This window comes from Sus scrofa, chromosome 15 (assembly GCF_054392235.1).
Source record: "Sus scrofa isolate SSC_HxYL_T2T_F1_AM1 chromosome 15, Sscrofa_HxYL_maternal_Yorkshire_Landrace_v2.0, whole genome shotgun sequence".
In the NCBI taxonomy this organism is placed as follows: domain Eukaryota; kingdom Metazoa; phylum Chordata; class Mammalia; order Artiodactyla; family Suidae; genus Sus; species Sus scrofa.
Window position 1 is genome coordinate 114,305,932 of NC_139397.1, and position 18,827 is coordinate 114,324,758.

Sequence of the window (18,827 nt, forward strand, 5' to 3'; positions counted from 1 at the left end):
TTTAAATAAGCAAACAAGTCTCAACAGCTTGTCTCCTTCTCTTTTCAAATAAGAGGACAAGCAAATGTGCCTACATGGTTTATTATCTTGAAACAAGTTACACTATACACACGCACCGGCACCTGCACCCACATTCTACTTGCCATACAGAATGAGGGATTTTTAATTGTAACAAACAAAAATCATTGCCAGTAGTGGATATTCTACAGCTTCCAAATTGAGAATATCAAAGGATTTCTTAAAGAACTGGGTTAATTTGTTCAGATATCCAGCATGTATTTACCCACTATGCCTCCTAGTGGGCATTTCAGGAAATCACAACTTGTAAAAACTAGATGCTTCATGAGAACATGTCTGAATCCCACCATCAACCCCCACCTCACCCCCAAGGACATAGTAGATGCTTGGTGTCATCCTTTCCAAAAAAGGAACTTTAGGATAAAGCAATATTTATTATGTACCGTAGGCAATGTGAAATTTTTAGATCTAATGTGAAGCACATTAAAAGAATATTTCTTAAATTTATTAACAGCCTGTCAAAATTTCTAAAGCCTATAGATGATCTATCTTTCTTAAAAGAACTGCACACTGGTATTTAATAGCTCTACTACAAAGTAAACTTTTGCTGTGAATTATAGTAAGTTCCTATCAAGAGTTAAGAGAAATTTTGTATATGGCTACTCAAATGTTCAAAAGCACATCCTATTATATCATGAGATGGTGATGTGTTTGGACTCATGACACTTTAGACTTTTGCAGGTTTTCCTTCCTTAGGGGAAAGTGTATTTTAATTTCACTTTATGTTTCTATCAAAGATTGTGATAAGAAACAGCTACATGAATTCCAGTTCTGCAGTTGCTGTCAAAGATCATTGAGCCATCCTCAACCATCTTCCTCAAAGTACCATCTATATCACTTGTTTCAGAACTTGACTGGTTGCCTGAATCATTTAGAGATATTTATCTTACAAGTATCTATTTCTGACTACAGATTGACACTGTAAATCTTTGGTAGTGGTGAGGGGATTCCTGGATTTGTACTTTTAAAATATCACCACATGGTGCTGGTATATAGGGTTTTAGAATCATTACCCCAGGTATAATGCCCCATGGAAGACCTATCTCTCAAAATTTGATACCAGAAAAAATAAACTGAGCAGTCTAAAACTTGTCATATTTTCCTCTTCACTTTGGAAACCAGGAAGCTTAGAGCTATATTTTATAAGAATAAAATCCTAGCAACTCTAATTCATTTTGATTATACTTTTCTCCATTTTCAACTTTCTCTAGGACCCCTAACTTGTTTTATCTGTTTCATAAACTGAACTTATGCTTAATTAAGCTATGTCTAGTCACTCTTGTGGACATGTAGGGTATAAATAGAAGAGAAAAGGATACAATAGGTGAACTGGGATTAAACAAAAAACAAAGTAAACAGTAAGTTTTTGACATACTTCTATTGATGGCAACATGATGCATGGATACCCCGATAACAACTACCTAGTTTAAAACACATAAATATGCAAGGGAAAATGCCAAAAATAACTTTTATAATGCATAGTTAAGGAAGCAAAATAATAAGAAAACATGAATTAGGAGGTAACTGTGTGTGGATGTGAGCAGCTGCCCTGGACACTCTGCTGATCCCTGGGGGTCTAAGCTTTACCTTAATGAGTCTGAAGGTATAATGGAGGTCAACAGCATTGTGTAAGTGCTACAGCAAATGCTCACTGACTGCTTCAAATCTGATCCCAACTTTAACTCTTTCCCCTCAGAAAGTCTTTAGCTACCTTCAATGGAAGACTGGTCTAAGACACTGGCATATCAGAGAGGCTAGTGAGAAAACAGTATTTTTTGAAACTAAAGTTCCTTATAAGCCAATATTACTAGGCCATTTATATTCTGTAAAGCAGAAGACATCTGTCTACACCTTTCAGAAGTTATTTGCATTAAATATCATCATGCAAATTCAAGCAATCAGAATATCTTTGTGACTTACCCACTTGGAATACAATTTGGTTTCAACTCTCGGCACAAAACTGACAGCCTTAATCATGACATCATAAACGTTTAGAAGGATGTGTATATAGTCACTGAACTCAGGTTCAAACTTAATGGTGTCATTATCAAGAATTAGCCTCATGACAAAACCTGGATGTTCAAAAGCTCTGACAGAATCCTGCAACAAAGAAGTTATATACATATTATAAAGTAATGAATTGTGATAGTCTCAGGAGTGCACTGGTCCCAATTAGGATACATGGGAACTCACCTTTCCTTTTAGGACATAGACAGGTATGCTGAAGAGGGGCTCCACCAAAAAAGGGCAAGAACCATTCCCAGCTAGATCTGTTGGTATCTAGTATCCACTGGGCCTACAGATCAACTATAGTGTTAAGATTCCAGAAAATGGAAGACACGCATAACAGTGGGGCTCAGAATCATGCAAGAAGGAGTCGAGGAGGGGAGCATTCAAATTCCCAGGCTCTGCTCACACTGTAACAGGATCTTCTTCTAGAAGGAAAAGAGTTCCTAGTAGAAACCTTTTACAGCTATCATGACCCACATTTCCCAATTATGGGAATTTCACTTATTTCCACTAACTTCATAAATATGATGATAATTTATCCTACATATACAGGTTGATACAAGGTCTTCTTTTTTTTTTTTTTAAACAGATAAACGCAATAGGGCTAAAGTTTTACTTTCTGTTCTCCTACTAGTAAAGGTTATTTTATCACTTTCCACTTTAAAAGAATTGAAAATAAACAAAGTGGTATATGAGTACAACTGAACCATACTTACCGGGGGTTGTGCAATTAAGTCTGTGAAATCTTGCATGGAAACCAAAGCCAGGTCCTGCAGTTGTAAAGTCATAAGTGCAGCAGCACAGTTGAAAAAAGATTCCAGTTTGGCACTGCTGTCACCAGTTGGCAATAACTTTTTTTTATTACCTTGGTAATAAATATTCTGTACTTCTGGAAACCACCTTGAGAGAATGAAAGACTTTTAAAAGTTAATACTTCCAGTGAATTACTCCTTCTACATTAAGCACTAACAGTAACTTCTGGACATCCAAAGGTCTTCATAGAGAGGGATATTGCTAAGTGACATTATCCACTCTCCAAAATGTAAGCTCTAGCATATTTCACTTCTCCTAGGAAAATAAATTTTAATCATAGCCAATGGAAAATGGCTTAATGACATGATGCTGTGAGAAAAAGATAAATTTAACTTCTGGAACCATGATTCCTGCACTTTTTGAATAAATATGACAATTAACTTTATTGGCTATTACAAGATACTACTTCCCAGTCTCTGAAATGTTCTTCAGGGAATGGATTTATTAGTTTAAAGCTAAAATGTGATTAACTGAGGAATTTCCACTGTGGCACAATGGGATTGGTGTTGTCTCTGCAGTGCCAGGACACAGGTTTGATTTTCTGGACCTGCACAGTGGGTTAAAAGACCCAGTGTTGGCACTGCGACATGGGTCACGACTGTGGCTCAGATCCCATCTCTGGCCCGGGAACTCTGTATGCTGCAGAGCTGCCAAAAAAGGGAACTCTGCACACTTCAGAGCTGCCAGAAAAAGGAAAAAAATGTGATTAACTGATGAAATCAATGGAAGGTTTATTCAGTGATTAACTGATCAAATCAATGGAGGGTTTATTCAGTTAAACCCACTTGGTATTTTACACTATTTTATTAGTTTTACAATGACTTGAAAACAAGACACAAATCAATGAAATCAAGTATGTTATTTTCTTGTGCTCCTTAATTTGATATCAGTTAACTGATTTAAAACAAGTTTCAAATGTGTATGCATCTTTGCAATAAAAGGAAAACAGTAAAATTCATATACAGACACATTATGACAACAAGTGAAGTTTTCAGTTTACAAAACTACTCTCCAACACTACAAAATTAGGGAATATTGGTACCTCTTTCAAAAGAGATAATGGTGAGTTTTTAAATAGGGAGTCTACATAAATTCAGGAGTTGCCAGAATGCTCCAAAAGAGACTTAACTTTTCAACAGACATATTCATCCCTTTAAGAAATATGTGTTTAGTGTCTACTCTGTGCTAGGGATAGTGTCATGGGAGATATGAAATGATATGACATCATCCTTTCTATTTTATAGTAATGAAGGCAATGTATCATAGCAAACAGCTTTGATGTCAAAGGATAGAAACATAATTTTCTATTTGAGTAATAGAGAAGGGTTTTATAGGGAAGAGGGCAATTTCACTGAAGAATAGATAAAAATGAGATGAGACAACCCTGAGAAAAGGATCTGAAGTAAAAGATAATAAGAACAATATGAAGGAGAGATAGGGATAATATAGCTGATCATTTCGCTGTCTATGATAGAGATTATAGGCTAGAAAAGAGGAATAAATAAGTGGGGAAATCTGGAAGGAATTTTGCAGTATTTGGGAGCTAAACACAAGAACTTGGGACAGGCTCATTCTCTATGAACACATGGCAGATCCTTCTGCAGAGGGGCCTCACCATTAAAGCAATAGGTAAAAAGAATAAGTGGCAAATAGTAAGTAGATAAGGGCAATGCCATATTAAGGAAGGGGACTGAAAATTTGCCAGTAGTTGAGGCAAGAGAGGGAACAGTTCTAGGGCTAGAGAACTGGAAAAAGGGCAAATAACAGAAAATACATTTTAAAAAGTATTCGTGCTGTCATTGTCTCAAAAATACTTAGAGGGTTCCCTATTACATACAAAACATTTGGGTAAATATTACTCAGTCCTAAAAGTGCTTACAGGATAGTAGAGGGGAAAAGGCATATGCATAAATACATATTGTAAAATGAAAGTTTAATAAGAGAATAAACTATTAGAGGCATTCAGAAGGAAGGGATCACTTTTGATCTGGTAACAGCAAAGATTTCATGGAAGAAGGGTCAGTTGGGCTGGGTATTTAAGGGCATAAGGTAAAGTTTCTCCAGGAATGAGTTTCATTAAGTACTATAAATAATGTAATGCATATATATTTTTAGTGAAGTATAATTGACATATCAGTTTTAACTGTACAATGTTATGATTGTATATACTGCAAAATGATCACAATAAGTCAACTTTGGTCTCTATATAAAATTTAAATTTTTTTTCTTCTTGTGAAAAGAACTTTTAAGATTTACTCTCCTAGCAACTTCTAAATATACGCTATTATTAACTATAGTCACCATGCTGTAGATTACATCTCCATGGCTTATTTTTTTATAACTGGAAATTTGTACATTTTATCCTTATTCACCTATTTGTCCACCTCCCTACTCCCTTCCTTTAGCAACTACTATTCTGCCCTCTCTATCTATGAGCCTGGTTTTTGTTGTTGTTGTTGCTATTTTAGATTCTATGTATAAGTGAGAGCATATGGTATATTTGTCTTTCTGCCTGACATTTTTCACTTAGCATAGTACCATCCATGATGTTGCAAAATTTTCTTTATCTATTCAGCCACTGATAAACATATAGATTGCTTCCATGTTTTGGCTTATATAAATAATGCTCCAATAAACTTGGAGGTGCATGCATCTTTTCAAATTAATGTTTTCATCTTTTTCAAGTAAATACCCAGAAGAAGAATTGCTGGATCATATAGTAGCTCTATTTTTAAATTTTGTAGGAACTTCCATACTGTTTTCTATAACAGTTGTACCAATTTACATTTCCGGCAAGAATGCACAAGGGTTTCCTCTCCCACACATCCTCATCAACACTTGTTATTTCTCTTCTTTTAGATAATAGTCATTCTAAACAAGTGTGAAGTGATATCTCTTGTGGTTTTGATTTGCATCCCCCTGATAATTAGTAATGTTGAGCATTTTTAATGTACTTGTTATTTTCCTATATGGCTTCTTTTGGAAAAATGTCTATTCAGATCTCTTTTTAATTTAATTGTTTTTTGCCAACACATCATATGAGTTCTTTACATATTTTGGATATCAACTCCTTATTAGATATATAGCTGCAAACATTTTCTCCCATTCAGTAACTTGCCTTTACATTTTGTTGATAGTTGCTTTTGCTGTATAAAGTTTTAAATACATACATATGTGTTTAAAATATAAAATTATGCTAATAGTAATAAATTATTTATTTTATAATAATTTATATAATTATACATTATTCCTATAATTTATTTTTAATAATTTATATAATTTATAATAAGGATAAATTATGCTAATAGTACCTAAGGAAAAGTTTCTTATTCTGTTTATATCCCCTTAACCTCTCATTTGATCTGATACAATTATGTCTGCAAAGATGACAATGCTAAGAGTTACAGAGTTTAAGTGGGGAGCAACTGAGCAATTTTCAAATTTCCCTGGAATTCCTATCTCAGAGATGGAAGCAAACAATAAGTAATTAATTATTTAAAAAAATCAACAGTTGGTTAAAAAGTAGAACAAAGACTCTACAAATTTACCCACTGGATAGATATTTAACAGTGGTAAGTTACAGTAACAGGCTAAAGTATGGTTTGCAGGCTAATCTTATAAGTTATACCCTTTTTAACTTAACATGACTATTTCTACAGGCATGGCCCAAGATTAAAGTTTTTTTCAGAACTGAGAATGGAAAAGATAGGTTAAATCCAGGTTGCAGAAGACCTTAAAAGGCAGGTTAGGAAATTTGGACAGTAAAAGATAGGCACTGAATGAGGGATATTTTAAGATTCATCTGGCAGTGGTTTGTAAGCTATGTGGGAGGATAACATGGCCTTCCAAGAATAGTAGCAATGGGAATTATGAGAAAGGTGTACACATGGAAGACGCTTCCAAGAGAGGATCAAGAATAGCTGGTTTCATAAAAGGAGTCTTGATAAATTTACAGTGACTGAAATAAGACAAAATTAGAAAATCAGTAACAAGAATGCTATGGAAATTCACGACTATGTGGAAATTAAACAACACAGTCCTAAACAAGGAATGAGTAAAAAAAAAAAAAAAAAAAAAAACAGAAATTAGAGAATAATTTGAGGTGAATGAACATGGAAATAGCATAAATCAAAATTTATGGGATACAGAAAAGCAGTGATTAGAGGGAACTTTATAAATATATTAAAATATATATTTGCAGCAACATGGATGGAACTAGAGAATCTCATACTGAGTGAAATGAGCCAGAAAGACAAAGACAAATACCATATGATATCACTTATAACTGGAATCTAATATCCAGCACAAATGAACATCTCCTCAGAAAAGAAAATCATGGACTTGGAGAAAAGACTGTGGCTGCCTGATGGGAGGGGGAGGGCTTATCAGACACAACTTAGAATAGATTTACAAGGAGATCCTGCTGAATAGCATTGAGAACTTTGTCTAGATACTCATGTTGCAACAGAACAAAGGGTGGGGAAAAAATGTAACTGTAATGTATACATGTAAGGATAACTTGATCCCCTTGCTGTACAGTGGGAAAATAAAAAAATAAATTAAAAAATAAAAATAAAAAATAAAATATATAAAAAATCTTCATATCCTAAATTTCTACTAGAAATTAGAAAAATAAGAGAAAACTAAACTCAAAACCACAAGGGAAGAAATAAAGATCTGAATGGAAATAAACAAAATAGAGAATAGAAAAATAGAGAAAATCAATAAAACCAAAAGTTGGTTCTTTGATAAAATCAGCAAAATTGACAAACCTATAGCTAGACTGACAAAGGGGAAAAAAAGAGAGAAGATTCACATACACAAACACTATTTGAGCTAATAAGCAAGGTTGCAGGATATAAAATCAACATACAATAAATAAATTGGACTTCATCAAATTTAAAAATTTGTGTTTCAAATAACACTATCAAGAAATGAAAGAACAAATTTCATAATGGGAAAAACATTTGAAAACTGCAACTGACAAGGGTCTAATAAAGTACTCAGAATATATAGTCAGTCCTCCATATCCATGGGTTCCCCATGTTGGATTCAACCAACTGCAGATTAAAAATATTCAGAGACTGTGGTGTAGGTTGCAGACATGGCTCGGATCCCGCGTTGCTGTGGCTGTGGCATAGGCTGGCAGCTACAGCTCTGATTCGACCACTAGCCTGGGAACCTCCATATGCCGCAGGAGCGGCCCAAGAAATGGCAAAAAGACAAAAAAAAAAAAAAAAAAAAAAAAAAAAATTCAGAGAAAAAAACTCCAGAAAGTTCCAAAGGCAAAACTTGAATTTTCAGTGTGCCAGCAACTATTTACATAGCATTTATATTGTATTTGCAACTATTTACACACAATTTACATTCTATTTAAATTTTATTAGTAATCTAGGGATAATTTGGAGGATATATATGGGTTTATTAAAATACTATGCCATATTATATAAGACTTGATCTCCCATGGATTTTGGTATCTGCAAAGGCTGGATGGGGGTCCTGGAACCAACACCCCCATGGATACCAAGGGACAACTGTATAAATAACACTTACAATTCAAAAAGTCATAAGTGAGTACAAAATGAGTGATGGCTTGAATATTTATCCAAAAAGATAAACAAACAGACAATAAACATGTGAAAACTTGTTCAACATCATTAGTCATTATGGAAATGCACATAAAAACCACAATGAGATAGCAGTTTACATCCACTAAGATGGCTATAATAAAAAATATGGACAATAGCAAGTATTGGCAAGAATATAGAGAAACAGAAACCCTCATACATTATTGGTAGGAATGTAAAATCTTACAATCTCTTAGGAAAACATCATGGCAGTTCCTCAGAAAGTTAAATACGGAGTTTTCACAAAATCCAGCAATTCCACTCCTAGGTATATACCCGAAAGAACTGAAAACATATGTTTATACAAAACAAATGTTCATAGCAGAATTATTCATAATAGCCAAAAAGTAGAAACAACCCACACTGATGAATGGATAAACAAAATGTGGTATATCCTATAATGGAATATTATTTGGCCATGAGAAGGAATAAAGTATTGATATATGCTATAACATGGATAAACCTTGAAAACATTATGCTTAGTATAAGAAGTCAGACATAAATAGCTATCTACATATTGCATATTATGTCATCCCATTTAGATGAAATGTCCAGAGTAGGGAAATCCATAAGGTCAGGAATTATATTAGTGATTTCCAGAGGCTCTTTGGGAGGTGGGGAGATAAGGGGAGAGATCAAAACAGAATGTAAAAAAAGGAAATAGGAACACAGAATAGAGACTTAAGAGAAGGTGGTAGTGATAAACCATAGCAGTCGCTGAGCAGAGGATGAAGACTAAGATTTCTGGGTCTGGTGCAGATGTAATAATTAGTCATTTACTAATTGTTTCTCCACTACAGAGAGCTGATGTTCTGCCTTTCAGCCAGGATAAACACATCTGGCTCACTATTTAAAGTATGGTCAGAGGGTTCTTAGAATCAATCAGGAGGCATCAAGAGATACAGCTAATCAATCTACATCTCTTAGAAAATTATTCAATAAAGATTTATCCTCTACTCTTTACTTTGACAACCAGTCCACTAAAATTTGTAGTGGAAATGTATTCTTGGAGCATAAACTTGAAATTATAGACCAAGATAACTTATTTTTATTCTGTCCTTACGAGATCATTTTCTTCTTTGCCATTAATTACGAAGTTTCATTCTGCACTTCTCTATTTTTTACGTGAACTAAATACTAATATTAAATAAAAATCCAAAGTTCTTTCAAGTTATGTTGGGCAAAGAATTTGATTCTAACATATTAAAGAAGAAAAATATAAAGGAAAGATTTAAAGTTTTAAACTGTCAAGATACATCTCTAAGTACCTTTTGGAAATTATGAAGACATGCTGGAGATTCATGTACTCTGTTTTCTTAAATTTGATCTAATTTTAATGTCCCATCTATAACAACCTAATGACTCATGGACAGAGACAACTTTCCTGTATTGTTTTGGAGAAAATTTTCTGGCACCAGTATCAATAATATACTGTATAATTAGTACAGTAATATATGTGGCTATCCCACTTTAGAGGGCCAAGATGATGTTTAATTATCATTTGATCTAACCTCTCAGGAAGATGGTAAACTCCTTAAAGAACATATTTTCCCCACCTAATCATTAAACTCTTCTGCATACCCCATCCAAAAACAAAATGAAATAGGCACAGTACCTTGCATGTATTAATAGTAGATATCAAAAAAATACCTGGGGAACGATTAGTTGACAATCATTTCCCCATGTTATCCAACCCTCAGAGCAAAGGGTGGAAACCAGACACTGAGAAAGAACAGTCAATTATAACTATTTTAGTTTCTGTACAAACTACACTAGGCATTACAGAGCAGGCAGTTAACGAAATCATGTTTAATTCTGATTTGTAATCAGAAATGATTACAAACTTGTTAAAATGAGACTTTCTTGGAACTCCTGCTGTGGCACAGCAGGATTGGCAGATCTTGGAAGCTCTGGGATGTGGGTCGATGCCTGGCACAGTGGGTTTAGGATCTGGCATGGCCGCACCTGCGGCTTTGTCTGTAGCTGCTTCTTGGATCTGACTCCTGGCCCCAGAGCTCCACATGCCGCAAGGTGGCCAAAAAGAAAAAAAAAAAAAAAAAATGAGACTTTCTCAAAGCAGTAAGACTGCAGTAGCCCACCAGTGATGTTTTTAAACTTATGTTTTCCTACATGAAATTTCAAAACTTTACATTTTAAGTAGAGTTTCTTTGGCAGTTTCCATGTGTCTCATGACAATGGTCTGAAAAGTCGACAGCTCTAATGCATCCTGGCGATTGTGAAATTCTTCTACATCAACCAAACGTAATTTTCTGCAAGAGATAAAAATAATGGAGATTTAAGTATGAGAGGCATTTTTTGTGTAGAGTATTTTCTTAAGTGATCCCTCTTGAAAATGATATTCCTAGGTTTTATCATTAAAATTTGTTTTATAAAAATGTACAACATAAGACAATTAAATTTAAAAATAATAAATTCAACAGGAAAACTGTATGATATTATGAGACTGTGCTGTGCAGTAGAAAAAGGATATAATAACTAAAATTTGATGGATAGTTTAGCATGAATTCTGCTTTCAAACTGAAACAGTTACAACAGGAAAAGAAAAATGGCTCAATGTTTACAGGGTCCACTTCTCTTAAAGCAAAAACTGCACATTTTCTGAGAAGAGAGCAACCCTGGATACTGGGGAACTGTGAGGTGGGGGAATTCTCACATCTAATTAAAACCCAGTGTATAAAAATCTTTTGAACTTGTCTGGTTTTGAGTTTTTCAGAACACACAGTTTTTAGTTCAGCCAACAGTTTTTAATACAACTCCTATTCTGATTACAACCACTATGATCTTTGTTATATAAATGCTTTACTCTGTTAATATATACACTTAGTTATATACATGCTTTACTCATTTTAGTTAAGCTCTGGCAGCTTAACTAAAATGAAAGAATATTACCTGTTAGCATCATTGTGAAATTCACCCCAATTTAACTATAGATCCCTTCTCTATTAGAGGAATTACTATTTAATTTCCACATGATTAAATGATTTCTGTGTCATCTGAAAGATAGTAAACACTATTAAGAACATCTTATTTTTTACCTAAAGACCAATGTAAAATACTGCTTAGTAAACAAAACACCTTTCACATATTTATGTTGCTTTCATGAACAAAAGTCCATCTTTTAGATTACAGTGCATTCAGTACATAACATTGATGATAACGTTGGGTCACAAAGTAGGTATAACCATTGCTGGAGAATCTTTGGCGTTATTCTGGAAAATCAAACAGTTTAAAGCAATGTTTTAAATAAAATACTTCTAGGAGTTCTCATCGTGGCTCAGTGGTTAATGAATCTGACTAGCATCCATGAGGATGCAGGTTTGATCCCTGGCCTTGCTCAGTGAGTTAAGGATCCAGTGTTACCGTGAGCTGTGGTGTAAGTCACAGATGTGGCTCAGAACCTGTGTTGCTGTGGCTGTGGTGTAGGCCAACAGCTGAAGCTCCAATTCAGCCCCTAGCCTGGGAACATCCATATGCCACGGGTGCAGCCCTTAAAAAGCAAAAAACATAAGATAAATAAATAAATAAATAAATAAAATACCTCTAAAATGTAGCATAATGGCACATACTAAACATAATCTGCTCTCTTCATGCTTCTTGGTCCACATTTTCCACATGAGTTTATGTTTTAAAGCTGTAGCTATAAATCAGGGTACAGGTGCATGCCATGTGAAGCAGCACTGAGTAAGAGCAGTTGCTAGGGCAGGAATCTTATCATTCACTCTGCCTCTGAGCAACCAGATAAACTTTCTCTGCAGTTTGTCAGTGTTTGATTTAGAGACAGAATTGTAAGCACAGGCTACCCATCTTTCACGTTTTAAGATTGATAGGCCTTTACAGAAGTTTTACAATACAACTTGCCCATGAAATCTTTGCAGATAACATTCCCTGTTTGGTCAATAGGCTGAACTGTTAAGCAGATGGGAAAAATACTACCAGACACTGGTCCTACTATCTCAGGACAACTCCTACAATAATCTAAGCAATAGAACAAGAGTTTTAATGACTGGTTTAAGACCATAGAAAGAGTCAGGAGAAGGAAGATTACTCAACCAAATAACAGCCCCAAATCACCCAGACTGTGACCCTCAGGTTTCTCTCCGAACTCTTCCTAGTTCTTGACATCTCTTCCAGCAGACGGCACTTTCTGGAGATTGTGCTGTCAAGTCAGGGATCCCTCGCACCCTCACACCTCCTCACAGGCTGATGCTCATCACAGCCTGAAACCCACATGGACCCTTGGGCCATCACCGATTTCATGCAGGAGGGATTTCAATAGTCCTGGCCCTACACTCTGGAGTCAACACTAAGTCAGTCTCTGACTTGAATCTCCAGCTCTCAAAGCTCATCTTACTCTTCACTTGGCCCAAGTTGCCCCTCAGATCCCACTCCAAGTAGACATATTTCTTGCTTGCTCCATGAATTTAGAAACATGTTCTGTTCTTGCCAGTTGTCCTCTTTACAATCAAAATAGCACATGCTAGGTGGTGCTCTGCACTCGATTTCTGCACTTACTATTATATCCCGGAGACCTTTTCATACTAGCACGTTGATATTTTTTTCACTTGTATTTTATAGCTGTGTAATATTCCACTCTGTGAATGTGCCATCACTTATTGAACCAGTCCACCATCAGTGGTTACTTAGTAGGTTCCAGGCTTATACTCCTCAACAGCACAATAAAGAACCTTAAATCTCTATCATTCCCTACAATTCCCTACATGTAGGCTAATTTCCCAGAAGTGAGATTTTGGATTCAAATGTAAGTATTTATAATTTGTAGTTTTGATAGAGGACTGGATTCCTCTCAAAAGGGTTGCCCCTTTCTCCAAACTTCACTAGTAATGTGTGACAACAACATTTTGGATTATTGTTGAGTCTTATGGGAAATAGAATATCTTGTTGTAGTTTTAATCTATTTCCATTTCTCTTATTACAAGTTAGGTTAAGTATCCTTTAAATACGTTTAAGAGTAATTTAAGTTGCATCGTCTCTAAGTACTGTACAGGAAGTGAATTCAAAGTGTTCTAGTAATATTTTCCTGAGCTCACCTTGGTCAAATCATGAATTCCATTTTATTTTTTAAGATGAGTTTTACTTTTACTTTCTTATACATACTCCCATTATATTCAACTGTTGAGTTTTACTTTCTCAGACAAAATCCCATTATAGTAAACTACTGTAATTTATATCCCATGACAATTTCAAACTCATATATACACTGTATATACATGTTCTACATATACTATTTTCAAGTAAAAATACCTTTATGCTATGCAAATTGTGACTGTATTAAAATGCCATCTCTGACATTAAGTGGGTTCTGTGAGCATAAATACTGAATGGCCTGAATTTGCACATTTCTGTTTAGAGAGCACTCCTTTAGGTTTCCGCATTCAAGCATTGTAGAGTCATTGAGATGATTTGCTGCACATCCATCCTCCATCCCTATAGCAATGTCCTATATTTTCAAGAGCTGCTGAGGTTCAGGGCGAATGACTGTTAACCTAGAGTAAGGATGAGCCATGTGTTCCATGCTGGCTTCGACACAGAGAGGAAGCGCTGGTGACTGCCCATCCTGCTCTTAATATTCGCCTAGAGAGTTAAAACGACTTATGCTGGTGAAGGCAACATTGGGAATTGGTGGGGCTCTCTTCTTACCCCCAGACTGCAAATCTTCTCTCTCATTTCTTTATCCTGGGAGCTCTGAGGTTTGCTTCACCTGTTGCAACCAAAACCCTAACCCTAGACACTCATTTTGGACACATCCACTGTTTACTATTTTCTCATCTCAGCTTTGTTACTTTTCCTTCTTCCCCTCTCTCCTTTCATTTTCTTGTCTCTTGCCTCCTGACATTGCACAACAAAGTCTAGCCCTTTAAGGACAATACTAGGCAATGATGCCTGGCCTCCAGTGTCCAGGCCAGTGTGTTCTGATGTTTTGGAAATCAAATGTACCACTACATGTAAACATCCTTTTTGAAAATGACATGCTATACTGTATGACCTCACCACTGCATGCAAAATAAGATCACGGGCCTTGTCAGGGACAGGAATTTGAGCTCCAATACCCCAAAGAAAAGAAATGAGAAAAGCCTGGGGCCGAGAGATGGCCTCTTTCTATTCCTATAAGACAAATTCAAGAAGACAAAGAAATCCACATGATAAAATGGAAAGTTGAAAGAATTCTAGCAGTAAATAATCTGAATGCCGCAGTATATATATCTATGACATATATACACACGAGTGTATGGACATACATATATATTTGGCTACATGAAAAAATGTGGGAAGATAACCCCGCTAATGGTTACCATGTCTTTGGCAGGGTTAGTGGAATGAAAGGCAGGTATGAGGAAAAGAAAGGCCCAATTGGTAGCAGTCAGGCCAAAACGAAACAAAAACTGCACTTAAAAAGTATATATGATCACATTTGCGTAATCATATGTAACTACATACATATCTGTATAAAAAATTAAATTAAAATTTGTTGAGCAATAACAAAAAGGGAGAGAGGGATGATGTGAGGGGGGATCTTTCGACAGTGCAAACCCACATTCATCTCACAGGTGGGACTGGAGAGCCTCTGACCAGAGGGTGGCAGAGCTGGGTCAAGCTGACGATCCTTGGCTTCCTGGGGGAGGTGGATTAGCAGGATGAGGATTAGGTGCTCCTGTGCATCAAGGATCCAACTGTGAAAGGAGCTCAGAGAAGTCAATATGGGAGGCCCCCTAGTGTATGTCCTGGGTACTTCCTATTGTGTAACGCACAAAGCTCTTAGTCTTCCCAGTGCTGGCCTGCAGGTGGCCAGAAAACGTGCTCATTATTGTGTTTTTAGGACAATACCAGCAGTCAAGAACTAGCAGACCCTGGATGGAGAGCAGGTTGCACGTAAACCAGGGCTGCAGCTGGCCGGGGGGCGGGGGGAATGAGAAAAGACTTACAGACCACGTTGGAGACCCTGGTATCATCTCCTCTATCATGAGACAAGGGCCCATCCAGATTTTGAGGGGCCTGGTGAGAGGCCTTCTTTAAGAAAAATAATGTAAATTCATATACTACTGGATATTTTGTAAACACCTATGGCCACATGTACTCATTGCTAGGCTGCCCCTCAGTGTTTCGGAAGGGGTGGCACAAGGGAGGGAATATGAAGCTGGAGCTTCTAAATTGGGAGGCAAACTGTCCTCAGCCCCAGGGCCCAGGTATTTAGCTCCACAGCGCCCACCAGTGTTCACATCCAGCTCTGCACTGTTCACACCTTGACAACACCAACAAGGTGATGCATGACCCACCCCCCACCCCCACTGACACCTAGACACTTCCCCTCATGCCATTCACATGGGCACCATTTCCCTAGGTTTCTAAACAATGCAGATAATTGTAGTAGCTAATGTTCTGTGGGGTTTAAAACAAGGCAGAGCACCTCAGCCCCTTAACTGTGATCACCCCTTCAAGTATTCATGGTAATCTGGTGGTGGTAGGGGTGGGGATTGGACTAGAGAGAGTGCCCACCCTCATTTTTTCACTCTATATACTTCTACTTAAAATCATGTTTAAATACTTAGGTTAAATGTGTAACTATTTTAAAAATGTGTAGTTAAAATAGTAAAAGAAATAATTCAGCTGTAATAACTTTCATCACTCTTACAGAAACAAACAAAAAACAAAAACACCTCAGTAAGGCCAGAAATACTTACTTAAAAGTACTGTGCCACAAATCTAGCACAGCCAACATTGTAGGGTTCATTGCATTCAAGTGATCCCTAATATAACTGCTTGCAGCTAAAAAAGATTTTCTCCAAGGTTTTGGAAGAATTTTCATTCTGAAAGCAAGGAGTAAATATTCAGTTATCATCTTTAAAAATCAAAAAGTATTTTTTTATAATCAAAATACCTTTTTGAGTAATAATGGTTTAATTTTAATAAAAATTACCCTCATGATAACAAAACATGCAATTATATTTTAAAATACATAAAAATCATATTCATATAATTTCTAACACATATAAAATGAGATTTAAATTTTTATCATGTAAGGCTTTTTTTTCTCTAAATACTTGATCTGATTGAATCCACAAATAACTAATAATGATCAAATAGAAACAGTAGCCAACTGTGTTTCATATACATCTTGAAAGATTTTTTTAAAGGAAACATTTAAAAGTTTTATGTCCCTATTATTTTTAAAACATTGTAAGAACATAGTCCAACCTGGAAATCTTAAACTTCCCCTCTGAATGTGGAAATGTCACTTAGAAAATCACAAACACTAACATTCTTATTTATTCTGTAACTCCTCTGACTTGAATAATCATCTTTTCTATGCTAAGGATGTGTCATCTTTATCTTTCACTGTATATTTAAACATTTACACATTATGCTTATAATTTTTTAACTCTCATTGATTTTAAACACTTAGTCTTGTTTTAATGCATAGTAAGTTTAATTCAGCTTTTTTTTGGGGCCAAACTACCTTTATACTTAACAAAAGGAACAAAGTAAAAGGAAGGTGGTTACTTAATCATATAAATATAAATTCCATTCTTCAAACAATTTTAAGAGATTTATTCCTAAAGGTTAATTATTCTAGGGAAAATGTATAGCAAGTAGATTTTCTCATTACGTGTCCTATATTTTAATCCATGTAATAAAGTGAAAAATATTCTACATGGGCATATTTTCTGCAATGTTCCCAGTGTGTTTGGGGGTATTCAAATTGCCGTCAAGCTTTCAAGTCCCTGTCATATCTGAAGCCTGTGCTTGGAGCTGTGGTGATACGAAGATCTGCATCAAGTTCTTTGACTGAGTACCTCATGTCTTAACCACCTAGGGGTCCATCTGTCAGCGTGTCTGTTTGCCTTCCCACCTACCTTGCAATTTGTAAACATTAACATGTTGGGGCTTAAATACATAAATAAATGTGTGTTAGATGATGACTATACAACTAATTGTTCATACTAAGTACACAAATTATAAACACATATATGAGAAAATATAACCAGTGTATAAATATATACACATACACAGAACTGGTCAAAAAAATCATTATTCTTGGAGAAACTTGATTGCTTACTCAACACGATGGGGTGGAAGTTCCTCATCTTTTTTATCATCTTCTTTTTCTCTAGGATCTTTTAAAACAAAATCAACTAAAAAAAATTGAAAAGTTCTGATAAGTAACCTCACAGTAATAACAGTTTGTTCCCAAGTAATTGCAAAATTAATTCCTTTAAAAGTGTTTAAGACTTTTAGCAACATGAGCACATTGTGCATTTATGAACACAAGAAAATGTTAAAAATTTGATGAGAAAGTCTCTAGTCGTCTGTGTCTTTGACAATATATGTACCCTTTCTTAACAATGTCCTTATTCTTTCATTTGAAAATAATTGCTTTTGAGATTAATCTTCCTTTATAGCTGTTCCACCAAAAGTAGTTCTTGTTGAACTGAAGGTCAGCAGCACAGACTAGCAGATTTTTCCCCTTCACTAAGGAAAGATACACATTGCTTTCTTGTTCTCTTAAATTACTTAAGAGTGTAAAACAATCTTGTTATGAAGTCAGTCAAGTGAGCTACTTTTGTTTCTGTGGTCTTTAATTCAGTTAATTTTCTTGCCTTTCTTTGAATATGATCTTTCTAAAATGCAAATACATTATTACCTCTCTGCTTAAAATCCGTCAGTGGCTCTCCCTTACCTTCACACGCTTAAGGCAAATAAGACCCTTAATGTTCTGTCCCCTTCCTCAAATGCACCCTCCACTTTAGCCATCAGAACAGCTTGCAAACCTGGAAGAGCCTTTCATGCATGTCTGCCATCATTCACGCCATTTTCTAGGCCATGCATGTTCCCTAGTACATGTTCATCCTTTACAAGTCAGTTCAGGTGCTCCTGGGTCCTGCCCTAAGAAGTCAAGCATGACTTCTTTTCCCTTAGAACATATTCTCTCTTTCTCTTCTCATTGCACTTGCTACTCTGCTGTATAATTTACTGATTTGTCCATGCCCTCTTTACACCATGAACTCTTTGGGAGCAAGGAATTGGTTCTTTAAGTTACTAAGACACTCAATAGGAGTCTAAAATGGAATGAATGCCCTCCTCCTCGAAGGGTACCCAGAAAACTCCAAAGCACTATGATTTCTCCAACTTTGAATATAGCATCAATTATACCAGGCTTACTATCACAACCAATTGGAGAACTTTTTTAAAAGCATAGATTTAGAAGACCTGCCTCAAGAGATTTTAATTCAGATAGGTCCAGAAATGAGTATTTTTAAAATT

General features: G+C 35.7%; 1 protein-coding gene across 12 annotated transcripts in view; it reads right to left on the reverse strand.

The window, feature by feature from the left end:
* Positions 1–18,827, reverse strand: part of DNAH7 (dynein axonemal heavy chain 7) — a 262,758-nt gene that overhangs the window by 205,607 nt on the left and 38,324 nt on the right. For 11 of the 12 annotated variants that reach the window (XR_014830006.1, XM_085000229.1, XM_085000233.1 and 8 more), the window contains 5 exons: positions 17,623–17,698; positions 16,247–16,372; positions 10,679–10,798; positions 2,805–2,988; positions 1,999–2,178 (listed from right to left, as the gene is read on the reverse strand). Coding sequence is in view for 11 of the 12 variants with exons in the window: in XM_085000229.1 (XP_084856355.1) it covers positions 1,999–2,178; positions 2,805–2,988; positions 10,679–10,798; positions 16,247–16,372; positions 17,623–17,698 (686 nt within the window). In the remaining variant the exon portion in view is untranslated. Of the gene's footprint in view, positions 1–1,998; positions 2,179–2,804; positions 2,989–10,678; positions 10,799–11,438; positions 11,550–16,246; positions 16,373–17,622; positions 17,699–18,827 lie in introns of those variants that run through there. The other variant, XM_085000235.1, reaches the window with a different exon arrangement.